The following is a 15,266-nucleotide window of genomic DNA, read 5'->3' on the forward strand; positions in this document are numbered from 1 at the left end:
GGGGATATGGAATGTGGCAAAGAGCAGGAATAACGCAACTGAAAGATCTGTTTGTGGATGGGAAGTTCACGAGTCTGGGAGCGCTGACCGAGAAATATGGGTTGCCCCAAGGGAATGCATTCAGGTATATGCAACTGAGGGCTTTTGCGAGGCAACAGGTGAGGGAATTCCCGCAGCTCCCGCCACAAGAGGTGCAGGACAGAGTGATCTCAAAGACATGGGTGGGGGATGGTAAGGTGTCAGATATATATAGGGAAATGAGGGACGAAGGGGAGACTATGGTAGATGAACTAAAAGGGAAATGGGAAGAGCTGGGGGAGGAGATCGAGGAGGGGCTGTGGGCAGATGCCCTAAGCAGGGTAAACTCGTCGTCCTCGTGTGCCAGGCTAAGCCTGATTCAGTTTAAGGTATTACACAGGGCGCATATGACTGGAGCACGGCTCAGAAAATTTTTTGGGGTGGAGGATAGGTGTGCGAGGTGCTCGAGAAGCCCAGCGAATCATACCCATATGTTTTGGTCATGCCCGGCACTACAGGGGTTTTGGATGGGGGTGACAAAGGTGCTTTCAAAAGTAGTGGGGGTCCGGGTCGAACCAAGCTGGGGGTTGGCTATATTTGGGGTTGCACAAGAGCCGGGAGTGCAGGAGGCGAGAGAGGCCGATGTTTTGGCCTTTGCGTCCCTAGTAGCCCGGCGCAGGATATTGTTAATGTGGAAAGAAGCCAAACTCCCGGGGGTGGAGACTTGGATAAATGACATGGCAGGGTTTATAAAGCTAGAGCGGATTAAGTTCATTCTAAGTGGGTCGGCTCAAGGGTTCACCAGGCGGTGGCAACCGTTCGTCGAATACCTCGCAGAAAGATAGATGGAATGGAAAAAAGAAGGCAGCAGCAGCAGCCCAGGATCGGGGGGGGGGGGAAACCAGAAGGACTCTCAGGGTTGTTAATATATACTGTATAATATGTATAGGCCGTTGCTACAGATAATTATATATTGGTCTGTTAAATTATATTTTTGGAGAGTGTTACTTGTGATAAGGCAGTTGCCAATTAGGGTTAGTTTTCATTTTTGTTATTTATTATTTATTCATTTTTTGTTTATAAAATAGGTCATTGTTATTTGTGTTGTTATAATATTGTGTAAGGGATGCACAATGTACTGTGTTGGTTGACCAAAAATTTTCAATAAAATATTTATTAAAAAAAAAGAATTTCTGATTTCTAGCGAGGAGAACTCAATGTCATTAACTTAACTGGAGTGCGCATCTTATATCATTTTCACACATGAAACATTTGTTTAATAAAAAAAAATTAAGCTGCTTTTTTTGATCAGACACTGCCCATAAAAGGAATGTGGTCCCCGGAAGTATAGTCTCATCTTAATCAATTCAGTAACAGCCAGTTCTGTAGCATCAAAGAGGCACCTCCGGTCCACACTGAAAAGTTGGTTTTAAGGATTCTGCTTTATTTCGAGGAGACACAGCCCAGGCGTTGAGCATTGAGCACTACATCAGAGAGGAAACAGACATTCAATAAAGTTATACAAAAACGATACATGATCTTTTTAATATAAAAAGTTCGCAATATTCAATAATTTTACTAACTTCCTTCTCTAAAAATAAACCCTTTCAACAATACAATCTCTGAACCTATTCTATTCTGCCTAACCCATGAAGTGCTATTTGTGACCTTGTGATACACAATATAGTACATTAGTACTCGATGCACCACAAGGCAAGTACAGAAAGATGTAGATTCACACTGATTGATATATTGCAAAGTGGATAAATCAGTTTGCCAATGCATTATAAACCAGGTAAAGTTGGGGTGCAGCTTAATGTCCATATTCAGGACCACTCAAAAACAGTGGGCCACAACTTGTACGATTTTCCCTCGCTTCTTTTGATTAAGTGCGATCTATTGTAGATATGCATCGGTACCATCTGTTATCAGATCTGATTACTAAATTCTAAAATAGCCAGATAGAATATGAATTTTCTAAAATCTGTTTGGCAATCCTCCCTTCTTTTACATCTGCATAAGCTACTCTTCCTTCTCGCTTTCCTCAATTTATCCTGGCAAATTCTCTCTCTCTCCTCCCCAATTCCCTCTGGCTCACTTCTTCACCGACTCACCATTTGACACTACAGACAGGGACGTCTCACGTTCAATCTGTGCTGAGCTACCTGGTTTCAGCTGGGGTCGATGATAGTGGCACTGTAACTTATTCTGTACTCTGGGGCCAGGGAAAGGAAAAAGCCATATTCTGCTGGAAGTGCTGATTTGGATCGAGGTAGCATGTGACATCGCTCATATTTTAATAATTTGGCAACATTCACTGCCAACGAAATCACAGGGAGGGAAGGAACATCTTCAGAGCAGTGAGGATGGAGAGAAAGCTCCCCAGATTTTGTTCAAAGGCTAAGCAATGTTGGGGGATGCGGTCAAATCACTAAAGTCTATATGATGTATCACACATAAAAACATAGCCTTGACTGATCAGGAGCAATGAAATAACCTTTATAAGGATTTGCAAAGTTGATAAATACCTAATTGATCAGAGAGATGCAATCAGAACTTTGTTTACACAACTGAAAGATAACGCCTATAAAGTAGATAATCTCTGAATGATATGTAGCCTTTATGAACTGCAAGCTTACAGCCTAGCTTCGGAAAACAGCACGTGCTGACCAAGTGCATGAAATTGTGGTTGTGGCATTGCACATAGGTGACATCACTCATGAGCTCGTACGAATTTCTGAACTCTACATTTTACCTGTTTGTCCCTGGCAGTAGGACCATGCAGAATGTGTTGTTGGTTAAATTCTTGAAGAGTCGCCCCACACGCCGATCTATTGTCCTCATCACATTTTGAAGTTCCCCCTCCTATTTGATACAGAGCAGATTATTACCACAGACATCTCAGAGTGACCTGCCTCCTTCCTTACTCATTCAGTCCACTGTCAGCCTACAGCTCACTCCAGCCACCATTGTGCTGGACCATTGATTTGGAGCACAGAACCACCAGCAAGGTGGTGGTTCTTCAGTTTAATATTGCTGCTTTAGTGGATTGTTAATGTCAAGTGGACATATAAGGAGGATATAACATTTCTTTTTTTGCACTTGAGTTATCAGTATAGGATATAATTTGCTGCAATTGTCTGGATGTCTAATTTCACAGCTGGTTATTATTTGCAGCTTTTTCTAGTGCCATAAATTAATTTGTAAACTTTTACCAGCATTATGCATTTCAAAAGGGGTATTTGATGAAAAATTATTTTCATCAGCAATTTTTTGTGGCAGTTTTAATGTACATTATTCCTAAATTGCTTGCTTTTAACAATAAAATAACAGCGGTAAATATAGGCCTCAGTGAATTCTATAATTTTGAAAAGTATTTTTCTCTCTTCACTTCCATGGTTTACTTTCTTTGGCTCCTTCTCTTCAAATATCTTTCAACAACTTTACAATGATTGTACAAAAAATTTGAAAATAATTTAACACTTAAAACTCACACATTGAGAAAGTTTCTCTTTTCTCCTCTCAAAAGACCGCCTGTCCAATGGCAGAGCATCAGAAGTCTTGGGGCCCACTGCAGTGTAAGACCTTTGAGAAGCCCAGGTCTGAAGGTGATAGGGAGTGAGAGCTCTCAGCACATTTAGTCTTTGTTTTCTCACTTCTTGTCCATTCATAGCTGCCTGGGCCTCCAGAGCACTCTCCAGGCTTCCATATTCTGGAGGATAAATCATGCGGATCAGTCATTCCAACAGAAACCAGGAAGTCAAATGTCTGGACATTTCCCAAGATACCCACCAGGCAAATTTGAACCCTCAGTTATCTGACTCAACTTCAGATTTGGAAGGTGGATCTAACCGGCAAAACAAGGCTGAAATTAGAATTTGGATGCCAAGAAGCAGATGTTGCCTTCTTTCAAGCATTCATCTCTACAACCTAAAGTTTTGACTCTTGTGTTATCTACTAGTTCCTATTGATTTGTCAACACTAGGTTAATAAAATCATTTTAAGAAAAAGTTTGATTTTGAAAATTAAACCACAAAGCAAACCCACTTTTTTTTGAGTTCTTCATGCTGTTCAGTTTTCTAGTCCAAGTAAGCTTGCAAGAAACTGATTTAAAGTCCTTACCATTGCTGGTCTGAAGCAGCCGTTTGTTCAGATGGAGGAAATAAGTAGATTTCCCCATTCTTTTTGGGGAATCCTCAGTAGTTGCCCAGAGAGGAAATTTGCAAATTGGACATCAACCAATATTCTACCATCTGACACAGCATTAGCACTGGGATGTTGAATTGACAAACATTCTTTAGAGCTCCTTCAGTTTTCAAGCAAACTTCCAACACGCGTTTGCTTTGTAAAGCACGCTTCACTAAAACATGCTTTTTCTACCACTCCCAAACACGGTATCTCTGAAAATGCTTAGTGCATAGAATTCTAGATTTACTTTCATGAGCTTGCACCCATTAATTTACTCACTTATAAAACAATCCTCAGGTTTTGCACCAACTTTATCACCAAGGCAGATTACAGCTTCAACCCGGCCAAACTTGCTAAATTTCTCACTGAGGTCTTCCTTTGTCAGGGTCTGTTGAATTCCTGATACATAAATAACTGCTTGGCTTGTGATGTCTTGCTCTAGCTTTCTTAGGACAATATCACAATCCAGCGTGCTTTCTTTAATAGGTCTTTGAACCTGGAGGGTTAGAAGAAACACGGTTTCAATTATCAATTTTCTTCAGTGTTGATGTGGGACAGTGGGATATCCCCTGATTATGGATCCAATTTAAATAGCTCGGAGGAAAGTCTCTCTCTCTGCCACACAGGACAGTTTTACAGAAAAAGAGTTTGGGCACTCCAGTTCTCGAGTTTTAAAACTTCACAGCAGAAAATTGCCTTGTCCAAGTTAATCAAAAGCACATGAAGCTCAGTACTGGGACCACAGATTTGACCTTTTGTTAAAATAACAATAATACATTTTCAGAGAAGTTTCAAAATATCCCAAATCTTAACTTCCAGAAGTTGAATTGGTGTTTTTTCCCCCGATTGAGTATTTGTCTCACACCCTTCATATTAAAATATCATTTTAGGCAATCTTGTTGGAGTCAAAAATTTAATTGGCCTTTTTTATTGCTGCTTTAAGGGGGTGCCCTTCAGAGGGTTATGTTGAAGCACATTGTTGAGGGAAAGGTATAGATATACTTGGCCCAGGGCACTGACACCGTTGATACTTACTGCAGAGTTAGAATCATAGAACTTACAGTGCAGAAGGAGGCCATTTGGCCCATCGAGCCTGCACCGGACCTTGGAAAGAGCACCCTTCTTAAGCGGGAGGAAACCGGAGTACCCAGAGGAAACCCATGCAGACACGAGGAGAAAGTGCAAACTCCACAGTCGCCTGAGGCTGAAATTGAACCTGGGACCCTGGAGCTGTGAGGCAGCAGTGCTAACCACTGTGCCATCGTGCTGCCCCGTTCAATTTTTAGCACTAACGTTTTACTCCTCAATAATAAAATCATCCCAAAAATAACTTATGAAATGAACTCACATAAATACTAAATAGAGTTTAATCTCGTTACTGATAGATTTATTTGTTGCAACAAATATTTTCCATGACTCCGGTCCAAGCTCCATAGAGCACTGTTCTAGCAACAAAAGTGGACATTGTTGCTGTGTTAAGTGCAGAATCCAATTGATATTTAAGTTATCAGGCACAGTTAAAAATAAGGCAATTGTATACAGAAAATACAGGCTACAACAGACTAGACAGACTATTGGGGACAGCATGGGCATAGTGCTGCACGGCAGCATAGTGGTTAGCACAATTGCTTCACAGCTCCAGGGTCCCATGTTCGATTCCCGGGTTGGGTCACTGTCTGTGTGGAGTTTGTATGTTCTCCCCGTGTGTGTGTGTGGGTTTCCTCCGGGTGCTCCGGTTTCCTCCCACAGTCCAAAGATGTGCAGGTTAGGTGGATTGGCTATGCTAATTTGCCCTTAATGTCCAAAATTGTCCTTAGTGTTAGGTGGGGTTACTGGGTTATGGGGATAGGGTGGAGGTGTGGGCTTGGGTAGGGTGCTCTTTCCAAGAGCGGGTGCAGACTCGATGGGCCGAATGGCCTCCTTCTGCACTGTAAATTCTATGAGACACAAGGAGCATTTGATCATGAATTGCAAGGGCAAAGCATAACAATTGCAAGAGGTCTGATCTGAGAGGTATTGTGTATTTGCCTGACTGTTTTTGTAGCTATCAAAGGAATTAGAAAAGGGATAAAATAGAATTCAAATTTCAGGCTTGTTACCGTAATGAGGAATCCCTCCAGAATGCTTCCATTCAATGTAAGCACTGCAAGTTGTGCACTTTCAGGGAGCTCATATTCAATGCACACATAGGGCTGTAAAGAGAATGAGAAAACAAACAAAAAATCATACAGCATCTTGCAATCTTTTTTTGAAATATAGTTCTTTCATTTCTCGCAAGCCTTGCAAAATAATCTGCATTTATAGAGCGCCTTCTGATCTCATGATGTTCAAAGTTAATTTATCACCTTTGGTTGTCACGTTTCTCTTCAGTACACTTCAATGTGCACACAGCAAGTTCGTGCATAGCAGCAGTAAATGATCTGATGATTTGTTTTCCAGTTATATTGGCTGAGGGCAGATGCTGGCCAGGAGAAATAATTTACAGTCACCCAAGAGATCAGATGGGGCCTTGGTTTAACATTACATCAGAAATATGACACCTCCTACAACGGAGCAGTTCTCCTGGTACTGAACTGGAGTGTCAGCCTGAATATTGTATCCAAGTCCACAACCACAAAACTCAGGCCAAAATGGCACTGTTGTGTGAAGGCTGACACTCAAGCTGAGCCATTGAATAGACGTGACCGGCCAAGAACTTTTCTCAACTCAAATGGTTTGGGAATTACTGATTTTTCTAGAGTTGACATGATGTTTAGTGTTTAAAATTGCAAAATTGAAACTTTACTCCAGCAAGTCAAGATTTGTGTACACCTACCTGGTGATCTGGTAGCCACTCTAATTCTTGCTCCATAAGGTTTGCTTTCGCGCTAAACATATCATTGTGCCTTTTTTAAAAACTCTGCTTGCCCTAACTCTTTGGTTTTTGAACGGTATCATAGATTTGACTGCACTCTAGAACATTATGCCCATCGAGCTACAAGTGCCCGTTCCTTGTTCTTTGTTCCTGGGCTGACTATTTCTGAACTTGAGGCAAAACTCAGGATATGGGCTAATACTCCAGAGCTTGCATGGATGCCCTGGACTACTTCCAGCATATCTTCGATTGCTTCGCCGCCTCCTACACTGACAGTGCCTATCTTTTCCCCTGAAACCTTCAGCTTCCTTTTACCCCTCAGTGTTCCCACAAGCTGAACAATGCATTTAACTCCATTAGAGCCCCCACCACTTACACAATGCTTATCATGGGTCACTGTCCATAATGGGTAATGGGTTAACTATTTGTCAGTACCACAAGAGTTAATTGCAAAGGGGACGCTTATGATGGATTACGTTAATCAGTTATTTCAAGCTCCTCAGTAAATTATTTGTACCTCATTGATCCCCCTATACTTAACATTTTACAGATTTTTGCTTTGAAATCTTGGTGATCGACCATTAGGCTGGGGAAAGACTTTGCTTGCAAAATTGTCCTATGTCTTGGGAATTACCGACGTTGACCTTTTTGCAGCAGCAACATACAAATGTTCCAACTAGAGAAGTTGCGATGGAATGCAACTGGCAAAGTTCTCAAACAATGATACATAATAGTGAGGAGATGAAGTCGTGGAACTGCACTTGGTAGTGTATGTTCTCGCCTGATTCTAACCTGGTCACTGCTTATGGAAAACAATCACGTTAAAACTAACACACTTGTTATGAACTGTACTTCCAGAGAGAAAGTTAGTGCTTAAACAACAAATGCTTCTATCTCCAGTGGACTGAAATTATTTCAAAAGTTTGACGATTACATTATTCACTAGTTCTACATGTTGTAACTAAGAACTTATGAAGCACAAACAGCACCGTTGCATTTTAATTGTACTATTACTACTTGTACCTTGTGTGTTTCTGTCATAACACTGATGGAAGTGATGGAACCACACTCTTGGAATTTTCTTTCAACAGATTTTAAACAGAAATCCTTACTGAATGGACCAGCGTACACAGTACACATTTCTGACAACTTCTGCTTCATCTGAAGAGAGATTTGAAATAAAAATGAGTTAAGACATAGACAGATCAACTGTGGGACATCATCACCACAGCTACTGCAGCATTTTGAGGAGAAGGCTCACTCCCACCTTCTCAGGCCAACTAGGGGTGAGCAATAAGTGCAGCCTTGCCAGGTTTGCCCACATCCTGGGTACCGTTTTGAAACAAAAACAGTATTGAAATCCTAGAAGTCCTTTGAAGAAGCCAATGAAGCTCATCAGCACTTGGATGCTGGACCATTTTAGTAGCTACTTACAATCCATAGAGTCCCCAAAGTGCAGAAGGAGGTTATTCAGCCCATCGAGTCTGCATCGAACCTCCGCAGGAGCACTTCATCTAGGCCCATTTCCCCTCCTTTCCGCGTGGCCCCACACATTGATCATAGCCGATCCACCAAACTCCCACATCTTTGGACATTAAGGGGTAATTTAGAATGGCAAATCCACCTAACCTGCACATCTTTGGACTGTGGGAGGAAACCAGAGCACCCGGAGGAACCACAAGCAGTCACAGGGAGAATGTGCAAACTCCACACAGATAGTCACCCAGAGGCCGGAATCGAACCCGGGTCCCTGGAGCTGTGAGGCAGCAGTGCTAACCACTGTGCCAACTTGCCATCCTTAGTCTGTTAATGGAATTAGAATTGGAAGCAGAGATGGCCTCTGAGATTCAATTGTAAGACCATAAGAAACAGGCAGGAGTTGACTGTTCGGCCCATCGAGGCTGCTCCGCCATTCAGTAGGATCATGGCTGATCTGACAATCCTCATGTCCTTTCCCACAATCCGGGATTCCCTTACTGATCAAGAATCTATCTATCTCAGCCTTAAATATGCACAATATATGTCCCAACAGCTCTCTGTAGCAAGAAGCTCTAAAGACTTCTAAAGATAAGGTTCCCCATGGTAGGCTGATGGGAGAAAGTGAAGTCTCATGGGGTCCAGGGTGTACTAGCTAGATGGATGAAGAACTGGCGGGGCAACAGGAGACAGAGTGTAGTAGTGGAAGGGAGTTTCTCAAAATGGAGAACTGTGACCAGTGGTGTTCCACAGGGATCCGTGCTGGGGCCACTGTTGTTTGTGATATATATATATATATATATATATATATATATATATATATATATAAATATAAATGATCTGGCAAGTTTGCAGATGACACTAAGATTGGTGGAGTAGCAGATAGTGAAGAGGACTGTCAGAGAATACAGCAGAATATAGATAGATTGGAGAGTTGGGCGGAGAAATGGCAGATGGAGTTCAATCCGGGCAAATGCGAGGTGATGCATTTTGGAAGATCCAATTCAAGAGCGAACTAAACGGTAAATGAAAAAGCCATGGGGAAAATTGATGTACAGAGAGATTGTGTGTTCAGGTCCATTGTATCCTGAAGGTGGCTGCGCAGGTCGATAAGAGTGGTCAAGAAGGCATACGGCAGGCTTTCCTTTATCGGAAGGGGTATTGAGGACAAGAGTTGGCAGGTCATGTTACAGTTGTATAAGACTTCGGTTCGGCCACATTTGGAATACTGCATACAGTTCTGGTCGCGACATTACCAAAAGGATGTGGATGCTTTGGAGAGGGTGCAGAGGAGGTTCACCAGGATGTTGCCTGGTATGGAGGGCGCTAGCTATGAAGAAAGGTTGAGTGGATTAGGATTATTTTCATTAGAAAGACGGAGGTTGAGGGGGGTCCTCATTGAGGTCTACAAAATCATGAGGTATAGACAGGATGGATAGCAAGAAGCTTTTTCCCCAGAGTGGGGGACTCAATTACTAGGGGTCACGAGTTCAAGGTGAGAGGGGAAAAGTTTCAGGGAGATATACGTGGAAAGTTCTTTACGCAGAGGGTAGTGGGTGCCTGGAACGCATTGCCGGCGAAGGTGGCACAAGAGGCATCATCATTGCAGGCACAAGAGCATCATTTAAGATATATCTAGACAGATACATGAATGGGCAGGGAGCAGAGGGATACAGATCCTTAGAAAATAGGCGACAGTTTTCAATAGAGGATCTGGATCGGCGCAGGCTTGGAGAGCCGAAGGGCCTGTTCCTGTGCTGTAATTTTTCTTTGTTCTTTGATTCACAACCCACGGTGAGAAGAAATTCCTCTTCATCTCAGTCTTAAATTGGAATCCCTTTATTCTGAGACTATGCCCTCTGGTCCTAGACTCTCCCATGAGGGGAAACATCCTCTCAGCATTTACCCTGTCAAGCCCCTTATTGTACTCCATTTGCCAACTTTTTGTCCACTGTCTTAACCTATCAATATCTCTTTGCAAACTGTTTGTATCCCTCTCACAATTTGCCTTTCCACCTATTTCTGTGTTGCCTGTAAATTTGGCTACAGTACGTTCGTTTCCTTCCTCCAAGTCGTAAATATATATTGGAAACAGTTGCCGTCCCAGCACTGATCCCTGTGGAACTTGCATTTCAAGATGGCGCCGGAGTGAGGCGACTTTTTGCAAGCATGCCCTCTAATTCTATCTTTTACTCTCGTTCTAACAATCTTATTATCCTTTCTCTACACCTTGCTATAACTGTAACATTATATTCTGCAGTCTCTCCTTCCTTATGTACGGTATGCATTGTTTGTACAGCATGCAAGAAACAATATTTCAACCTGAAAAAGGAACCCTTATTTTCATTTTCCGTTTCCTGCCCATTAGCCAATTCTCTATCCATGCCAATATACTGCGCCCAACACCGTAGGCGTAAACCTTATGATTTAATCTTTTTTTAGGTACCTTGTCGAAAGCCTTCTGAAGTCCAAATACAACCGGTTTCTCTTTATCCACTCTGGTTGAGACCTCCTCGAAAAGCTCTAATAAATTAGTCAGACGCGATTTCCCTTTCATGAAGCCATGCTGACCCTGCTTGATTAGACTGATTTTCCAAATGTGCTGCTATCACTTCCTTAATACCCGATTCCAACATTTTCTCGACAATACATGGGCTAATCGGCCAATAGTTACCTGTTTTTTGCCTTTTTGAACAGGGATGTCACATAGGCAGTTTTCCAATCTTCCTGTACTTCTCCTGAACCCAAGGAACTTTGGAAAATTACAACCAATGCATCCACTAGCTTTGTAGCTACTTCTTTTAGGATCCTAGGACGCAAGCCATCAGGCCCAGGGGACGTCTGTCTTTAGCCCCATTAGTTTGTCTAATACTACTTCTCTAGTGATGGTATTTAATTCCTTCCCCATATTCTTTTGTATTAATGGGGTGTTTGAAGTATCTTCCACCGTAAAGACATGCAAAATATCTGTTCAACTGCTTTGCCATTCCCTTGTTCTCCATAACTATCTCCCCAGATTCATTTTCTAAGATGCCTATGTTCACTTCGACCTCTCTCTTCAAGAAGCTCTTGTCAGTTTTTATATTCCTCACTAGTTTGCTCTCATAGTTTATTTTCTCTCTCATTATCTTTTTAGTCCTCCTTTGCTAAGTTCTGAATTTAACCCAGTCTTTGGGGCTATCACTGACTTTTGTCTCCTTACATGCTTTTTCTTTTAGCTTAATACTCTCCTTAACTTCCTTGGTTAGCTATGGTTGGTTTATCTCTCTCTTAGAATCTTCCGTCCTTACTGGGATACATTTTTGCTGAGAGTCATGAATTATCCCCTTAAATGTCTCCCACTGCTTGTTTACGGTCTTTCTTGCCAATCTATTTGCTCAGTCCACTTTAGCTAACTCAATCCTCATTTAATTGTAATTCTCTTTATTTAAGTTGAACAGTGGTTTCTGACCCACATTTCTCACTCTCAAACTGAATATTAAAATCTATCATGTTATGATCACTACTTCTTGGGGGATACTTTACTGAGGTTGTTTATTAAACCTGCCCCATTATCCATTACCAGATCCAAGATAGCCTGTTCCTTGGTTGGCTCTATGACATATTGCTTTCGGAAACTATTCCTAATGCACTCTATGAATTTATTGTTGCAGCTACCCTTTCCAACTTGATTAACCCAATCAACATGAAGATTAAAGTCACCCATAATTATTGCTATATTATTTTTACGTGCTCCTATTATTTGTTGATTTATACCCTTTCCTACAGTGTGGCTACTGTTTGGTGGTCTATACACTACTTCTATCAATGTCTTCTTTCCCTTGCTGTTTTTACCTGCACCCAAACGGACTCTACGGGTGTGATCTACCGGCCGCGTTATGCCCAAAAGGCCGCGCGCTGCGCCGTGGCCAATAGATGCCGGGAGATCCTTCTTCCAGGATTTGCCTGGCTCGCCATGCCTTGAGAGACATCGCGATGTGAATCCTGCCCATGTAACGGCACTCATGGGGGTCTCCCAGGGGATTGGAGGCCCCCAGGTGCTTGCTCTCTAGCAGGGTGGTAACCCGGTACTGCTTGTACCACCTGGATACCTTGGCACTGCCAGCCTGACACTGCCAAGGTGCCCAGGTGGCACTGCCAGCTGGAAGGGGTACTGCCAGGGTGGAAGTGACAAATTGGCACCTTTCCCGCGACGGAGATTGAAATGAAAATCGCTTATTGTCACAAGTAGGCTTCAATGAAGTTACTGCAAAAAGTCCCTAGTCGCCACATTCTGGCGCCTGTTCGGGGAGGCTGGTACGGAAATTGAACCGTGCTGCTGGCCTGCCTTAGTCTGCTTTAAAAGCCAGCTATTTAGCCCAGTGTGCTTAACCAGCCCCTAAACCAGTGTGCGAAACCAGATTGGGCTCAATGCGGGTGCAAGGGGGGGCCCAACGACCCCCTTAAAGGTGGGTTGGGGCTTTGGGCGGTTCAGGGGTCACGTTGGGGGGATTGAGAGATCGGGACTCTATTTGTTAATGGCGCCCTGATCTTCTTCTGCACTGAGGGGCCCCATGAATAAAAATGGGACTAAGTGCGGCCTCGTTGGGGAGTTACCCGCTGAGGACCCAAATGGGAACAGAGCCCCGTTCGATTGCGTGGGGTTTCTCGGCACTCCCAGCGCCGGGAAACACCCGGCTAGACATGCTTGTTATGCGACTCTGTTGCCATTCGGGTAGATCTTGACCTACATCATCTGAATCTAGATTGTCTCTCACAACTGTCCTCATTTAATCTCTTATTAACAGAAGAATTCTGCTGGTCACAGCCAGATAGGACCACCCGACTCTATTTCAGGATAACCTTAATATTCTTTTACTGGCGATCCTAAATGACTCTTGTGAATGAGGAAGATATGTATGATAATAAATTGGCATAATTTAATTACTTAAAGCTAAACTTTTCCTAAATTTGATGATATTCACAATGTCATGTTTACGTAAATAAATAGAAAATTTACAGAATATATTTGCTTTGAAAGAAATCTGTTGTGACAGAACTAGTTTATTATTACATTTGTCATGTGAGAGTATCTTTAAGACATGGATGTTTAAGCAATGTACCTTTAAGAAAACAGTGATGTCAGAGAGTGGGTGGAGCGGAGGTCAGGTAATTATGGCAGTGGTTAAGCATTTAAAGTTGCCGGAGATAGAGTTTGACTCATTGGAAATGGCAAAAATCCAGTTGCAAATTAAACAAATGGAACATGAGAAAGAAATAAAGTGGCTGGCATGCGAGAGTGAGAGGGAGGAAAAAGAAAGAGAAAGAGAGAGAGAGGAAAAAGAGAGAGGAAAAAGGAAAGAAGAAAGGAGAAAAGAAAGAATAGCCCTAGCAGAACAAAAAGAAAAAGGGAGATACAGATCAGGGAAAAAGATAAAGAGAGGGAGTTTGAACTTCAGAAAATGGCCATGAAACATGACAATCAGTTAAAATTTGCAGAAGTAAAGGGAAACGTACAGTTGGATGATTGAGATGAGGGTAGTGAGAAAGAGCGTCATAGTCGAAGGCTTGGTGGGAATCTATTTAAATATGTCCAAGCATTGCCAAGGTTTGACGAGAAGGAAGTGGAAGAATTTTTCATTTCATTTGAGAAGGTAGCTAAACAAATGAAATGGCCACAGGACATGTGGGTATTAATGATTCAAACAAAGGGCTAGTGAAGTGTTTGCATCACTACCGGAGTAGGTATCTGGAACGTATGAGGTGAAGAAATCCATCTCAAGTGCATATGAGCTAGTGCCTGAAGCTTACAGACAAAGGTTGAGAAATTTAAGGAAAGAATTTGGTCAAACATACATGGTGTTTGAAAGGCTCAAACAGAGTAATTTTGATAGGTAAATAAGGGCTTTGAAAATAGACCAAACGTATAAAGCTCTCAGAGAAATTATACTTTTGGAGGAATTTAAAAATTCAATTCCTGATGTAGTGAGAACGCGTGTGGAAGAGGAAGAACAGAGGGTTAAAACTGCGAAATTAGCAGCGGAAATGGCAGATGATTATGAATTAGTTCATAAATCAAAGATTAGTTTCCGACATCAGTTTCAGCCGGTGACTGATAGAAACTGGGGACATGAGAAATACTCAAGTGGTAAAGGTACAGGTGATCTGATGGGAGACAATAAAGAGTGTACCTCAGATTAAAAAAGAAATCCAGGAGGGTGAAAAAGAAATGAAACGTTTCAGATGTTTTCACTGTAATAAACTAGGCCATGTAAAGTCACAGTGTTGGTGGTTGAAGAAAAGCACTGGGAAGGCTGATGTGGCAAAACAGGATAAGACGGTGGGGTTTGTTAAGAGTGGTAAAGGAAAGCCCAAGGGAAGCGAAGGAGGTGTAAACGATTGTACAGCCTGTTCAAGAAGTAATTGTTAAGAAGGTGCCAGATGTCTTTAAAGAATTTACTTGTGTGGGTAAAGTTTACTCGTGTATCAGGAGGAGCAGGTAAAGAAGTCACAATTTTAAGAGATACAGGAGCTAGTCAATCTTTAATGGTAAGAGATGAGGAATTATGTAGTTTGGGAAGAATGTTGCCAGAAAAGGTGGTGATATGTGGAATTCAGGGTGAGAGGAGTAGCGTTCCATTATACAAGGTAAGGTTGGAAAGTCCAGTGAAGAGTGGTGAAGTGGTAGTAGGAGTAATAGATATACTATCTTGTCCAGGATTCCAGTTTAGAACACAGAACATTACAGCGC

At 42.2% G+C, this 15,266-nt stretch overlaps 1 protein-coding gene across 1 annotated transcript in view; it reads right to left on the reverse strand.

Moving 5' to 3' along the window:
- Positions 1 to 1,165: 1,165 nt before the first annotated feature.
- LOC140394403 (RNA exonuclease 5-like) overlaps positions 1,166 to 15,266 on the reverse strand; it is a 77,971-nt gene continuing 63,870 nt past the window's right edge. Inside the window, exons 15-20 of the mRNA XM_072481645.1 lie at positions 8,084 to 8,221; positions 6,306 to 6,398; positions 4,486 to 4,702; positions 3,513 to 3,730; positions 2,774 to 2,883; positions 1,166 to 1,502 (exon numbers count right to left, since the gene is read on the reverse strand). Coding sequence (XP_072337746.1) covers positions 1,448 to 1,502; positions 2,774 to 2,883; positions 3,513 to 3,730; positions 4,486 to 4,702; positions 6,306 to 6,398; positions 8,084 to 8,221 — 831 coding nt within the window. The 3' untranslated portion in view covers positions 1,166 to 1,447. The remainder of the gene's footprint in view (positions 1,503 to 2,773; positions 2,884 to 3,512; positions 3,731 to 4,485; positions 4,703 to 6,305; positions 6,399 to 8,083; positions 8,222 to 15,266) is intronic.

Source organism: Scyliorhinus torazame, chromosome 17, assembly GCF_047496885.1.
Source record: "Scyliorhinus torazame isolate Kashiwa2021f chromosome 17, sScyTor2.1, whole genome shotgun sequence".
In the NCBI taxonomy this organism is placed as follows: Eukaryota; Metazoa; Chordata; class Chondrichthyes; order Carcharhiniformes; family Scyliorhinidae; genus Scyliorhinus; species Scyliorhinus torazame.